The sequence below is a fragment of the Saccopteryx leptura genome, chromosome 5 (assembly GCF_036850995.1).
Source record: "Saccopteryx leptura isolate mSacLep1 chromosome 5, mSacLep1_pri_phased_curated, whole genome shotgun sequence".
NCBI classification, from domain to species: Eukaryota; Metazoa; Chordata; class Mammalia; order Chiroptera; family Emballonuridae; genus Saccopteryx; species Saccopteryx leptura.
In genome coordinates, this window is record NC_089507.1 from 66,023,583 (window position 1) to 66,035,607 (window position 12,025).

The window sequence follows — 12,025 nt, forward strand, 5'->3', positions numbered from 1 at the left end:
CTTGTAATGCTTGTTTGAATGTTTAAACCAGCTTCTTTCTCCCTTTCCCCTTCCCTCTTTTTATTGTGGTCATAGAGAGATAATCTTGGTGATTTCCAAAATGCCTTTGGTTTTCCAATGGCTTTTCAAAGTCCTTTATTAAGTCAGTTATGACCGTCGGACTTTGAGAATACACAGCAGATTGTGAGTGCACAGAAACTCTAGCCTTCTATTTCTGGCCTTTGTGCTGACATAAAACACACACAACACAGATGCAATTTTTCATTTAGTGTTTCATGAACTCTTGTTTTGTTACTCAGGCTGCCTATGTGTTATCTAAATACCAGTACTTCGTCTGCCCAGTGGAATACCGAAGCGATGTGAACTCCTTTGTCACAGAATGTGAACCTTCTGAACTCTTCCAGCTTCATGATTACTCACTTCCTCCCCTTCTAAAAGGAGCATTGGGACAGGTAAGGTAAATATGGGTAAGGCTCCTCTAGCCCAAAGATTAAGATTTTTATAAGACATTGGTTTCTGTAAAATTTTTAATTCTATTATACAGAAGTGATTTCACTGTCTGCTTGGCATCAATAATATATTCTAGCTCTTTTTAATTTTCCTTTCTTGAACATAAAATGAATATTACTATCATAAACCTATTGTTTATTAGGAATTTATTTGCTCAATGGTTTGAATACTGATGATAATTTGTCTTGTATTTCTTTTGAAAATATTTAAAAATAGTCCTTAGATTTCTACAAATTGATGAGTTGCAGTAAGTTTCATATATAATGGGCATAAACTGACTCTATTTAAAAATTAATTAAAATTCACTAGCTTGGCCCTGGCAGGTTGGCTCAGTGGTAGAGCATTGGCCTGGTGTGTGGATGTCCTGGGTTCAATTCCTAGTCAGGGCACACAGGAGAAGTGCCCATCTGCTTCTCCATCCCTCCTCCCCTTGCTTCTCTCTCTCTTTCTCTCTCTTCTCTTCCCCTCCTGCAGCCATGGCTCGATTAGAGGGAGCTGGCTCTGGATGCTAAGGATGGCTCCATGGCCTCCACTCCAGGCACTAAAAAATGGATCCAGTTGCAATAGGGCAAGGGCCCCAGATGGGCAGAGCATTGCTCCCTAGTGGGCTTGCTGGATGGATCCTGGTTGGGGCACATGCGGGAGTCTGTCTCTGCCTCCCCTCCTCTAACTGAATTTAAAAAAAAGAAAGAAAGAAAGAGAGAGAGAGAGAGAGAGAGAGGGAGGGAGGGAGGGAGGGAAAGAAAGAAAAGAAAGAAAGAGAGAGAGAGAGAGAAAGAAAGAAAGAAAGAAAGAAAGAAAGAAAGAAAGAAAGAAAGAAAGAAAGAAGAAAGAAAGGGAAAGAAACAAACATTGATTTACCAGCTCAAAGATTCCTTGATTTTTTTTTTTTTTTTCAGGGGACCATTACTAGTACAGAAAGCCACTGCTTCTAAAAATCAGTTTCCCTCCCAAAAGTACATTGTGGTCATTAGAGGCAATGTTGAGGTCTTATGCTAAAGGATGTGCACATGCTATACAGTAGAGCCCCACTGATGTGTGCTGTTGGCACTGGTGGGTCGTACTTAAAATGGGGAATCAAATCATTCTCTGTCTATACATGTGTACATGTGTGCATCTGAACCGTTGTAAAAGTCCATAACTTTTTTTTTTTTTTTTGTATTTTTCTGAAGCTGGAAACGGGGAGAGACAGTCAGACAGACTCCCGCATGTGCCCGACCAAGATCCACCCGGCACGCCCACCAGGGGCGACACTCTGCCCACCAGGGGGCGATGCTCTGCCCATCCTGGGCATAGCTATGTTGTGACCAGAGCCACTCTAGCGCCTGAGGCAGAGGCCACAGAGCCATCCCCAGCGCCCGGGCCATCTTTGCTCCAATGGAGCCTTGGCTGCGGGAGGGGAAGAGAGAAAGAGAGGAAGGAGAGGGGGAGGGGTGGAGAAGTAGATGGGCGCCTCTCCTGTGTGCCCTGGCCGGGAATCGAACCCGGGACTTCTGCACACCAGCCCAACGCTCTACCACTGAGCCAACCAGCCAGGGCCATAAAAGTCCATAACTTTTGAGAAGAGGTTAACCGATAAATTATTTCTCTCCTTGAGTGCTCAACACATGGATTCCAAGAATTTTTTCAACATCCATTCCATCTGTTATCTGCTGTAAAACTTTTAATACTGTTGATCTTTGATTAGAAGCAATTCCATTGCTTTGAAAACAGGTCCAAAGATTGGTGCTCGCAATAATAGTTGTTAAGCCACACCCACTGTGCACTGTGTACAGTTTGCAGTTTCGGGTTATTTGAAGTGGAGCAAGAAAAATATAATAAAGTGGAGTGAGAACTAAGAACTTACAAAACAGTTTTCAAGAATTCTGTTTGTATGATCTTTGCAAACTTTATAATTGTCTTGCTGATGCACATTTTGGTACACTTTTTAAAGCAACTTATTTTTATGTGTTTCTATAACATTTAATTTAGTATGCAGGGGAAGACCAACTTTCCTCTCACTTGGTCATATAAAATAAAGGGAAATAGAATACAAAATTTAAATGCATTATATAATAACAAAAAACAAAGTACTACTGGTAAAAACAAATTCCAAAATTAACTGATTCTTGGTAAGTTTACAACTCAAGTGTTGTAGAAATCTCTAGATGAACTAGTAAGTAGCTCATCAGCTGCAAGCTTTCAGTGTGCCACGTGCTGTCAGTATGCATACAGAAAAAATAGAGTGCTGGCTTAGTCGAGGATAGTAATGAGAGCTTATATTATTCTGCCACAATCCTGAAAGTTTGTGGAATGACCGGAAACGGGGTGTATGCTCTGACCGACTGTTTCTGTCATGATTTTTAGTTGAGGTGGCATGCTCAAATCTAATCCTAATGCACTCCGCCTCAACCCCTCCCCTCTGGTTTCCCTCTCTAGGAAACAGTGAGCTTGTATCCTTTCCAGATCCACAGCATTGCTCTCTCAACATTCGCGTCTTTGATTGGCCCATTTGGAGGCTTTTTTGCCAGCGGATTTAAAAGAGCTTTCAAAATCAAGGTGTGTGTTGAGGTTCTTTGTTACATTATTAGAGAAAATAATTAAAGAATGTAATATAGTTGGAATTTGGTTCTCTAGTGCTCTCACATATATTAAGCCCCCTGTCCCCCACCCCCCAGGCAAAAAACGATTGCTTTCAGCCTCAGAGAAATGTTTCCTGGTTGATTTGAGTGTATTCTTTCTTATTAGGTTTTGATCAAGACATGTCATGTCAGCTTCTTTTATAGAAATGGCATGTGTTACTTAATGTTGGGACAAGCACAGAATTTGATCCTTCAAGTGCTCATTCAAGAATGCAGCCATGAGTGGTTTGAAGATTAGTGTCTTGCTGGTCTTTTTTCAAGGCATGGACAGGGGAGCCTTTGACTCTGTAACCATCCATTCTGCTAGATAAGGGGTCAGCACACTTCTTCTGTAAAATCATATGTTTATTACTCATATCCTAACTGCTCAGCTCTGAATTCTGCCAGTGTCCTGTGAAGGCCCCGAGGACAGTAAGTCAATGGAGTGGGGATTCTATTTATTTTGTAAAGGAAGTTCAACTTTATTTAGAAAAACAGGCAGCTAGCTGGATTTGTTCTGTGGGACATAGTTTGCTGATCCTCGTCCCAGATCCTTAAAATTATCCATATGTTTTAAATGAGATTCTCATAAAGTGACATATATTTGCCCTATTATCTTAGCTCACCCCACATGGCTTCACTAAGTTAAGACTGAATGTTGTGCCATTAGAGGTGGGAGAGGAGAGGAGGTGTTCATTTGAGCAGGGATCTGAGAAAGGAGGAGAGTAAGTCCTGCAGAGAAACCTGAGGAGAGTTCCAGCGAGTGCAAAGGAGTGCAAGAACTTAGCCTGTCTGAAGGGGAGCAAGAGCAGTGTGGCCGGTCAGTCTGCAGAGGCTGGCGGGGCCAGGTCACGTAGGGCCCCAGAAGCCAGGGAAATAAACGAACTCCGGGAGGACTTGCAGTGGGGCAGATAGTATGTGAAGTGGGATGCAGTACATGAAAGTGTATAAGATGTTCCCGTTCTCAACATGCTCAGCACACACACGCCCACAGAGCGCCACAGCGACAGCCGACAGCCGTCAGGGCTGCACACAGCAGAGCGGAACTGGGTTACCATGGCGCTCTTGCGCTTTGGGTAGCGGGGAAGAGAAAGCAGGCAATTTGTTGGCACAGATTAATCAAGAATTTCTTTGCAATAATTGTTTTTAACAGAGAAGTGTTATATTTAGAATGGTATTTTCTTTAATAGTCTCCGGTCCAAGGTTTCCTGTGGAATAGTGAGATTTTTTTTTTGCATGTCTGAAATGAAAGTGTGACTGCTGTTGCATTTCCGATGTTTTCAGTTGCCCGGGGAAACTAGAAGAAGAGTTGGTCATCGCTGTTTCCTGGGCACTGAAAAATAGGGCTCGATCCGTGCATTTGCAGAGGCTTGCTAACCATTCCTTCAATCTAATGGATTCATGTGTCCCAAACGACCTGGCTATTTTTATTTTCTTTAAAAAAGAAGAAATATTTATCATCGCAGTAAAATGTTAATTTCAGAATAAGAACTATTAGGATAAATATGAGTTAGAGCCAGACGCACACCTGTCAACAACACTCAAATAGCTCCCCAAACAGTTTCTGCTCAAACAGGAAAGTAGGCTGTAAAAATATTAGGGTAGTCATACCCGATAGTGCTTTCGATTTAGAAAGTTTTGTTAACTAAAAAAATGTAGTGCTAGATTTTATTAAAATATGATTAATTTATTTGCATGTTGCTGGTTAGTTCAGTAATCTATTATAGGAACATATTCAAAAAATGTGGTATGTTGGTATTTAGTGGGAAAATCCAATAGTAAAGTGTTTTCTTTAGGGTCCATGATGCCAGAGACATTTTCAGATAGGAATTTTTATAGCAAATTAATTTTTTTTGAAACTTTGGTAATATGTTGGTTTGTTTCTAAAGGATTTTGCCAACACCATTCCTGGACATGGCGGGATAATGGACAGATTTGATTGTCAGTATTTGATGGCAACATTTGTGCATGTCTACATCACAAGCTTTATAAGGTACTTTTAGATTTAAAAATATTTTAATACTTGCTGTCTTGAAGTACACTGGTCCCTCATTTATTGCAGGGGTTAGGTTCCAGAACCCCCCACAATAGGCGAAAATCCGCGAAGTAGAAACCTTATGTTTATTTTATTATTTATGTATATTTTAAGGCTTTATAAACCTTCTGCACAATCTTATAAACCTTTCCCACACTTGTTTTACCACAAAAATAATTAAAATAATAGATATATAAAAATACCTATGCACCGCAAAATCCTGTAATATAGCGAAAAATCCGCGATACAAAATTGGATATACATATACAATTTTAAAGTCCGTGATACAGTGAGACTGCGAAAAGTGAGCCGCAGTGTGGCGAGGGATGACTGTGCTCTTTCCCACTGCATTAGTTTGAAGGAGTTGCTCTTTCTGTCTGCAGCCTTTTTCTGGAGTAGCCTCATTAGTTTATTTCCTTAATCTTTTCAAAAAAATCAAATCCTGGCATTGTTAACTTTACTGTATATTTGTTTTCTGTCTCACTGATGTCCGTTCTCATCTTTTTATTCCCTCATCTTTCTTTAGGTTCAGTTTGCCATTCATTCTGACCTTCTTGAGATAAAGCTTGCATTATTGATTTTCAGCCTTCTTGTCTAATATGTTCACCTCAGACTATAAATTTCCTCTTAAGTACTGCTTTATTCTCATCATTCATGTTGTATTTGTGTTTTCATTACTCCGTTACAAATATTTTCTGATTTTCAGTATCGCGTCTTCTTTGACACGTGGATTATTTAGAAGTGTATGGATTGTTTCCAAACAAATGGAGGTTTTCTCATTCTTCCTTTATTGATTTTTGCCTTAATTCCACTATGGTCAGACAACATACTCCTTATGATCTCACAATTTAACATTGGTTGAGACGTGCTTTATGCCTCGGTGTATTGTCTATTCAGGTACACGTTCCAGGTGCACACAAAACGAATGTGCACTCTGCACTGCCTGGTGGACATGGTATATATGTCCACTGGGTGAAGTTTAGTTGATTCTATTTTTTCTACCCCCTTATTCTGTCAGTTACAAAGAGAGAGCTTTGTCAAAATCTTACACTATGATTGTAAATTTACCTGTTCCTATTTTTGTCGGTTGTTACTTTATGTGTGTCGAGGTTGTGTTAAGTATATACACAGTTAGGCCTGTCATATCTCCCTGTTGGATCACTCCTAATGTCATCATATAGTGTCCTCCATCTTTATTTGGATATGAGAATAGCTGCATCAACCTTCCTTTGGTTAGTCTTGCACAGTATTTTTTTTTTGTCCATGCTTTTATTTTTAGCATTTCTTGATCTTTATGTTGAAAGTGTTTTTCTTTTCTAACAAGCATATAGCTAGATTTTGTTATTTTTATAACACGGTTGATAGTGTTTGTCTTTTTATTTGGAGTGTTCAATCTATTTGTGACTTACTGCTATATCTGAGTATTAGGAATTCATGGGAAAGCCCTCAGAACTCTTTATTTTCAGCAGATGGCATCTTTTAGGGCATGAACTCATACTTTCTTTTTCTTTTTTTGAATCTGCTTTTCTCCCAGTAGAGAGAAGTCATGCTGAGCCATGTTGTCCGCCATTGGAAAGCAAATATTTAGACTGTCAGAAATCCAGTGCTCGAGCCAGGATGCAGCTCACTGGGCGCACCTGCTGACAGCTTGCCTTTTAGCTGAACTTGCTAGAAAAGCCTTCCTTTGCTCTGTGGGCCACTACTCTGGGCTTATGTTATGAAGTTGCTGAATATTTTGAAGAAATATAAAACAAGCTGTGTCCTGGCTGAGTAGACTGTGACCATGAGAGACATATGGCTGCAGTGTTTAGGCTTTTGCATGAAGTTGACCCATGGGATGGCCAAATCTGAGTACTGTGCAGTTTTTAAATCCAGAGTTTTCAGTGTGAGGTCACTATAGAGTGGACATTTCTTTGTTGTTGGGGCTTCTGCTTCTTATATTTCCATTTTAACTGAACTGTCCTTATAAGTCATAAAGTCATATAAATGTCTTTCTCTGTACCATTCTCCATATATTATGTTTTTTCCCATTGGATTTTACTAACTGCCCTTCACAAAAAAGTGACCATAGAAATTATGGTCAGTAATGAACCACAGAAATTATTTTATTCAAGTGGACCATAGAAATTTTAAAGAGCAGTACATATACATTAAAATCTGAATTAGGTTCATGCTGACAAAATAGCACTTGAGACGATCACAAAGGTGATCTCCAGGTTATAAATGGGTTGAGTTCCAGAGCCCAGGGGGTGAGAAACTACAGCCCCCCTGACTGTAATAGGATCACAGCAAAGAAAGGTGTGAGGGAAGGAGGAGCCCTGTTCTGGGACTGGGACCCAGTGAGAGCCATGGAGGAGAGGCCCCTTGGCTGACTGTGAACTGCTTCCTGTTTCCTGCCTCAGCTACTTCAGTTCAGCCTGGGCTCACTCCTCCTCTCCGGGACTGCTGGGGCAGGGGACTGAGGGACGGGGCTCTCCTCCTCCTCCTCTCAACTAGAGCAGATCGCTTTCGTTTCTCATGCTGAGGTTTACCTAAGGTTTTCTTTGAACAAAGGCTGTGGCACCTTTTGTGGATGCTGGCTAGGAATTCAGTGCTAGGCTCAGAACCTTTCTGCCCCGTCTCTTGGACATTTATAATTCCCTGGGGTATTTCTTCAGCAAAATGCCTTCCTTGGTCTTTGAAGTTAAAAAGTGAAAGAATATTTTCATATTCTTACCCACCAGGAATCTTGTTCCTTTCCTTACGGGACATTTTTATGTCATGTTGTCTCAGTTCTGTCCCCGTCTCTAACTCAGGTTGTCCTGAGAATTTTCGTAGAGCTCAGATCTGCACTCCATCTGTTGCTTAGTATTATTCCTGGGTTTTGTGTAAATGCATTCTTATCATATCTAGACTGTATGCCTCTCAACAGAGAAGTATTTGGGCATCTTTTCCTACTATTAACGCTAACATTGGGCATTACAGTGAGCTCTGATCAAAAGCTATTTCAATTCTGTAGAGACTGTTACTCCACACTTAAATGCAGGGTTTACTTTAAATTGTGGGTATATGCTTCCTTTGGCTTTCCTAAAATAGCATGAACTTTCTTTTCTGCTTTGTTTTCAGGGGTCCAAATCCAAGCAAAGTGCTACAGCAGTTGTTGGTGCTTCAACCAGAACAGCAGTTAAATATATATAAAACCCTGAAGTCCCATCTTATTGAGAAAGGAGTCCTGCAGCCCACCTTGAAGGTATAACTGGATCTAGAGAGGGAAAGACTGAACTGACAATAGGGAATTCTATAAAGATGCACTGACAGATAACATTTTGTAAATGTACAGAAAATGGTTGAAAATGCAATAGATTGAAGATTTATAGACAGAATGTTTCTTCTCTGAAATTACTGTGAATATTTAACAAACTTACTTGACCTAAATGATGAAATACTAGCCAATCATCAAAATATCCTGTACTTTTTCTAAAGTGTATTTTCTGATGTTAACTTCCTTTCACTTACTTGCCATTTTCATAATTTAAAAGACTTGTTTTAAAGAGTCAAATGCTATAAAATGAGTACATTGAAGATGTCTTAAGATTGCACTTGGCAGTGTACCCTTTGCACAAATATTGACTTTTACATTTGGAGTGGCTCTCAATTTTAGCAAAATGTTTTATGTAAGGCACAACAGGAAGTTAGTCTCCTGCACTTCCTCCTCTTTTAGTCTGAAGTGTTTTCTGAAGGGCTGAGTTGGATCCAAAAAAAAAAGGATTGTCTACTTTTCAAAGTAAGTAAGTAATCATTTGCCAGGGGAAAACATTCCACTTTAGGTAGGTTTGAAATTCAAGAGAGGGAGGCTGAAGTTTCTCTTTATTGGCTGACATCAAAGTCCTTCTTATAAAGTTGTTTTGAAAAACATAATGTCACAAAAACTTTTCAAGAGAAACAAAGGAGAATTCTGCTATGAAGAATATAATGTATGCATCCTACACAGGTCATCAACAGGCAGCAAAGCTCAGGAGACAGCATAAGACAATGACATATGGCGCAGGCCACCTCTCGGTCAAGTTCTCTGCTTTTCCTTCTTTTCCTGTGAGCTGGTTTTTTAAGTTCTGTGGCCACAAGCACAAAAGATCAATATATAGACTAGTGAGTAGGGGTTGCGGCGGAAGCTGAACGGAGTGACCCATCTCTGGATGAGGCTCTGCATGTCTGCGTCCTGAAAGCTTCCCTCCCATGTCCTGTGCTGTCCACTGGATACTCACCTGGCAAGAAGGAAGATCTTTCTAGAGACCTAGTCCCAGACTAACTCCATGGTAGCACCTAATCTCTGTCCCATCCCTCTGTCACATCATGTCACAAAACCTGAAGACGTCAGCTGATATGCTTCTTCCAAGAATGAAAACCAAGCAGAAGTGATTCTCACCAAGAACAAAAAGCACACGAATGCCAAACCTTTCTCTGGTGGACTGGACACGTAACCAGATGAGGACAAGTTTCTCATCACTGAATGTAAATAAGCTAATGTTGCTGTGTGCTCTTTACAACCATATTTATTATATTGAAGAGTGAGCAATAAACCTTTGAAAATTGCCTATTGCTCCCTGGCTAAATGTTCAGAGAAGAGAAATAAATATATTTTAAAGAATGTTTTACTAATGAAAAGAGTAAATATTTTTATTTAAATCAGAAAGTAATTTCAATTATTTTATATTTCTGTTTTACTGCTATCCCTACAATCAAAGATTGTAGCTATGCCTGGGTTCCACTGTAGATATTCTTGGGATGTAATTTATAACTAGCCGCTTTATCACGTGCACTACACGATTATAGTAGACATAGTTAAACTTGGTACCAAGAGTCTAATTTTTCTTGTTTTGGCTTATATTCAGTGATTCATCACAACTAGATTGATTCAGTCGGCATTCACACTAGTCCATAAAAACCTAGAATTGGCATCGGAAAGGGTACTACAAGAGGAAATGATCACTTAAAATCAGGCTACCTGCAAGTTACTTTTCAGCATCTCTCATTATTTTCCTCATAAAAGCTCCACATGTTGATCATAAAAACAATTAGTATACCAAAGTTTAAAAATAAAATGAAAATGTTGTAATAGCAACTTACGTTGAAAACTTGGTGATCTGCACAGTCAGAACGGCTTGGAGGTGCACGGTTCCCTCGCATTCTTTAAAGTGGCTAGTGAGACGCTGCAGGGGATGCCAGAGAGCAGCACTGAACACGCAGGCAACAAGTCAATACTGTAATAAACAAAATAGTAAGCTAGAAATATTTGGGTCACAATAATAGCTTTCCTCAAATCTACTTTGAGTTGAGTGTACACTAACTATTCTATATGTAAAAAAGTAAATTCTTTTAACTGAGCTCCTAAAGTATCTTTTTTTAGTGTACTTTTATAGCATGTATATTAAAATAGAATATATTTGATCAAAGGATAGCCATAAAACCCTGACTTTGATCATTTTTATATTTGCCCTCTGAAGAGGGCGTAAATTCTAGTATAACAATGTGGTGACAAACCAGTGAAGACGGGAAAACTTCACAGTGATGGCTGATGTTCCAAACTTCCTGTTTGTTGGAGTTACTCTAATAGCACTAGTTGCTGACTTTTTAATCTGTGAATGCAAATGTTTCCTCAGTGTTTCTCCCCTTGTGATGGTGCATATACATTTACTGTTTGAAAATAGAAGCCCATACCCACCCACTTATTTTTTTTCTCTCATTTACGTATCGCTTTGTGCTTTGGTTTGAACAAAGATAGTATCACCTTGTTCAGCGAAAAAGCAAATGTTGAAACAGTGTACATATACTGTATACAGGTAGGAGATAGCTTATGAATGTGTCAATCAGTTCTCTGAATCTTTTACTGAAACCTAGGAAAATAAAACAAATCACATTTTGACTTTGTTGTGCCATTTTCTCATTGAAGAAGAAAGATTCATTCAACTAGTGTTTACAAAATGATGGTGGATATACATAAAAATTGTATATAGTAGTGTATTTTTTCCATCAACAATACCTACAGTGACATCTTTAAGGATGGGGATAATTAGTTTGTGGTGATAATTGAACATATGAGTTTGTCAGGAGGTGATATCCTTTTTTATTTTTTATTTTATTTTATTTATTTTTTCATGTCCACAGCTAAACGTATCCCCAGGTCCCAGGGCAGGAACTCAGAGCCCGTGAGCGGTGGAGCTTGCTGTAGCAGCCATCTGGGATGTCCTTTTTTAAATACTATTTTATATATATATATTTTAGATTTTTATTTATTTATTCATTTTTATTAGAAAGAGGAGAGAGATAGAGAAGAAAGCGAGAGAGAGAACAGGGGGAGGATCAGGAGCTTCAACTCCCGTATGTGCCTTGACCAGGCAAGCCTGGAGTTTCAAACTGATGACCTCAGCGTTCCAGGTCAATGCTTTATCCACTGCACTACCACAGGTCAGGCTGATACCCTTTCAATAGAAAGATTAAGTACAGAATTTTTTTTTAAAAGACTTGATTTATTTTAGAGAGGACAGAGAGAGAGAGAGAAGGAAGGAGGAGCAGGAAGCATCAACTCTTGTATGTGCCTTGACCAGACATCTTGGATTTCAAACTGGTGACCTCAGTGTTCCAGGTTGACTCTTTATCCACTGTGTCACCACAGGTCAGGCGAAGTACTGAATTTCTATGGCACTCACCAGTTTATAATTATACACATTGACTTTTGTGAATCTCTGATCCAGTCCCCACTAGAACTTTAAGTACATATGGATGCTGACCAGCATCTGTTGTGTTCCCAATGTCAAGCTCAATGCCAGCATTCCCTAGGCCCTCAAACTTCAGAACAAATGAATGGGTTTGGAGTCTGAAGATGTAACTGCACATTTCCACATGT

General features: G+C 39.5%; 1 protein-coding gene and 1 pseudogene across 2 annotated transcripts in view; one reads left to right on the forward strand and one right to left on the reverse strand.

Annotated features, from left to right (window-relative positions):
- The window catches only part of CDS1 (CDP-diacylglycerol synthase 1), a 64,119-nt gene extending 54,350 nt beyond the window's left edge, over positions 1–9,769 (forward strand). Inside the window, exons 10-14 of one of the 2 annotated variants that reach the window (XM_066387421.1) lie at positions 300–452; positions 2,929–3,048; positions 5,000–5,103; positions 8,251–8,374; positions 9,116–9,769. In XM_066387421.1, the coding sequence (XP_066243518.1) occupies positions 300–452; positions 2,929–3,048; positions 5,000–5,103; positions 8,251–8,374; positions 9,116–9,160 (546 nt within the window). In that variant the 3' untranslated portion in view covers positions 9,161–9,769. Of the gene's footprint in view, positions 1–299; positions 453–2,928; positions 3,049–4,999; positions 5,104–8,250 lie in introns of both variants that reach the window. The other variant, XM_066387422.1, reaches the window with a different exon arrangement.
- Positions 9,770–11,274: 1,505 nt separating this feature from the next.
- LOC136407365 (small nucleolar RNA SNORA5) lies at positions 11,275–11,397 on the reverse strand (annotated as a pseudogene).
- Positions 11,398–12,025: the final 628 nt, after the last annotated feature.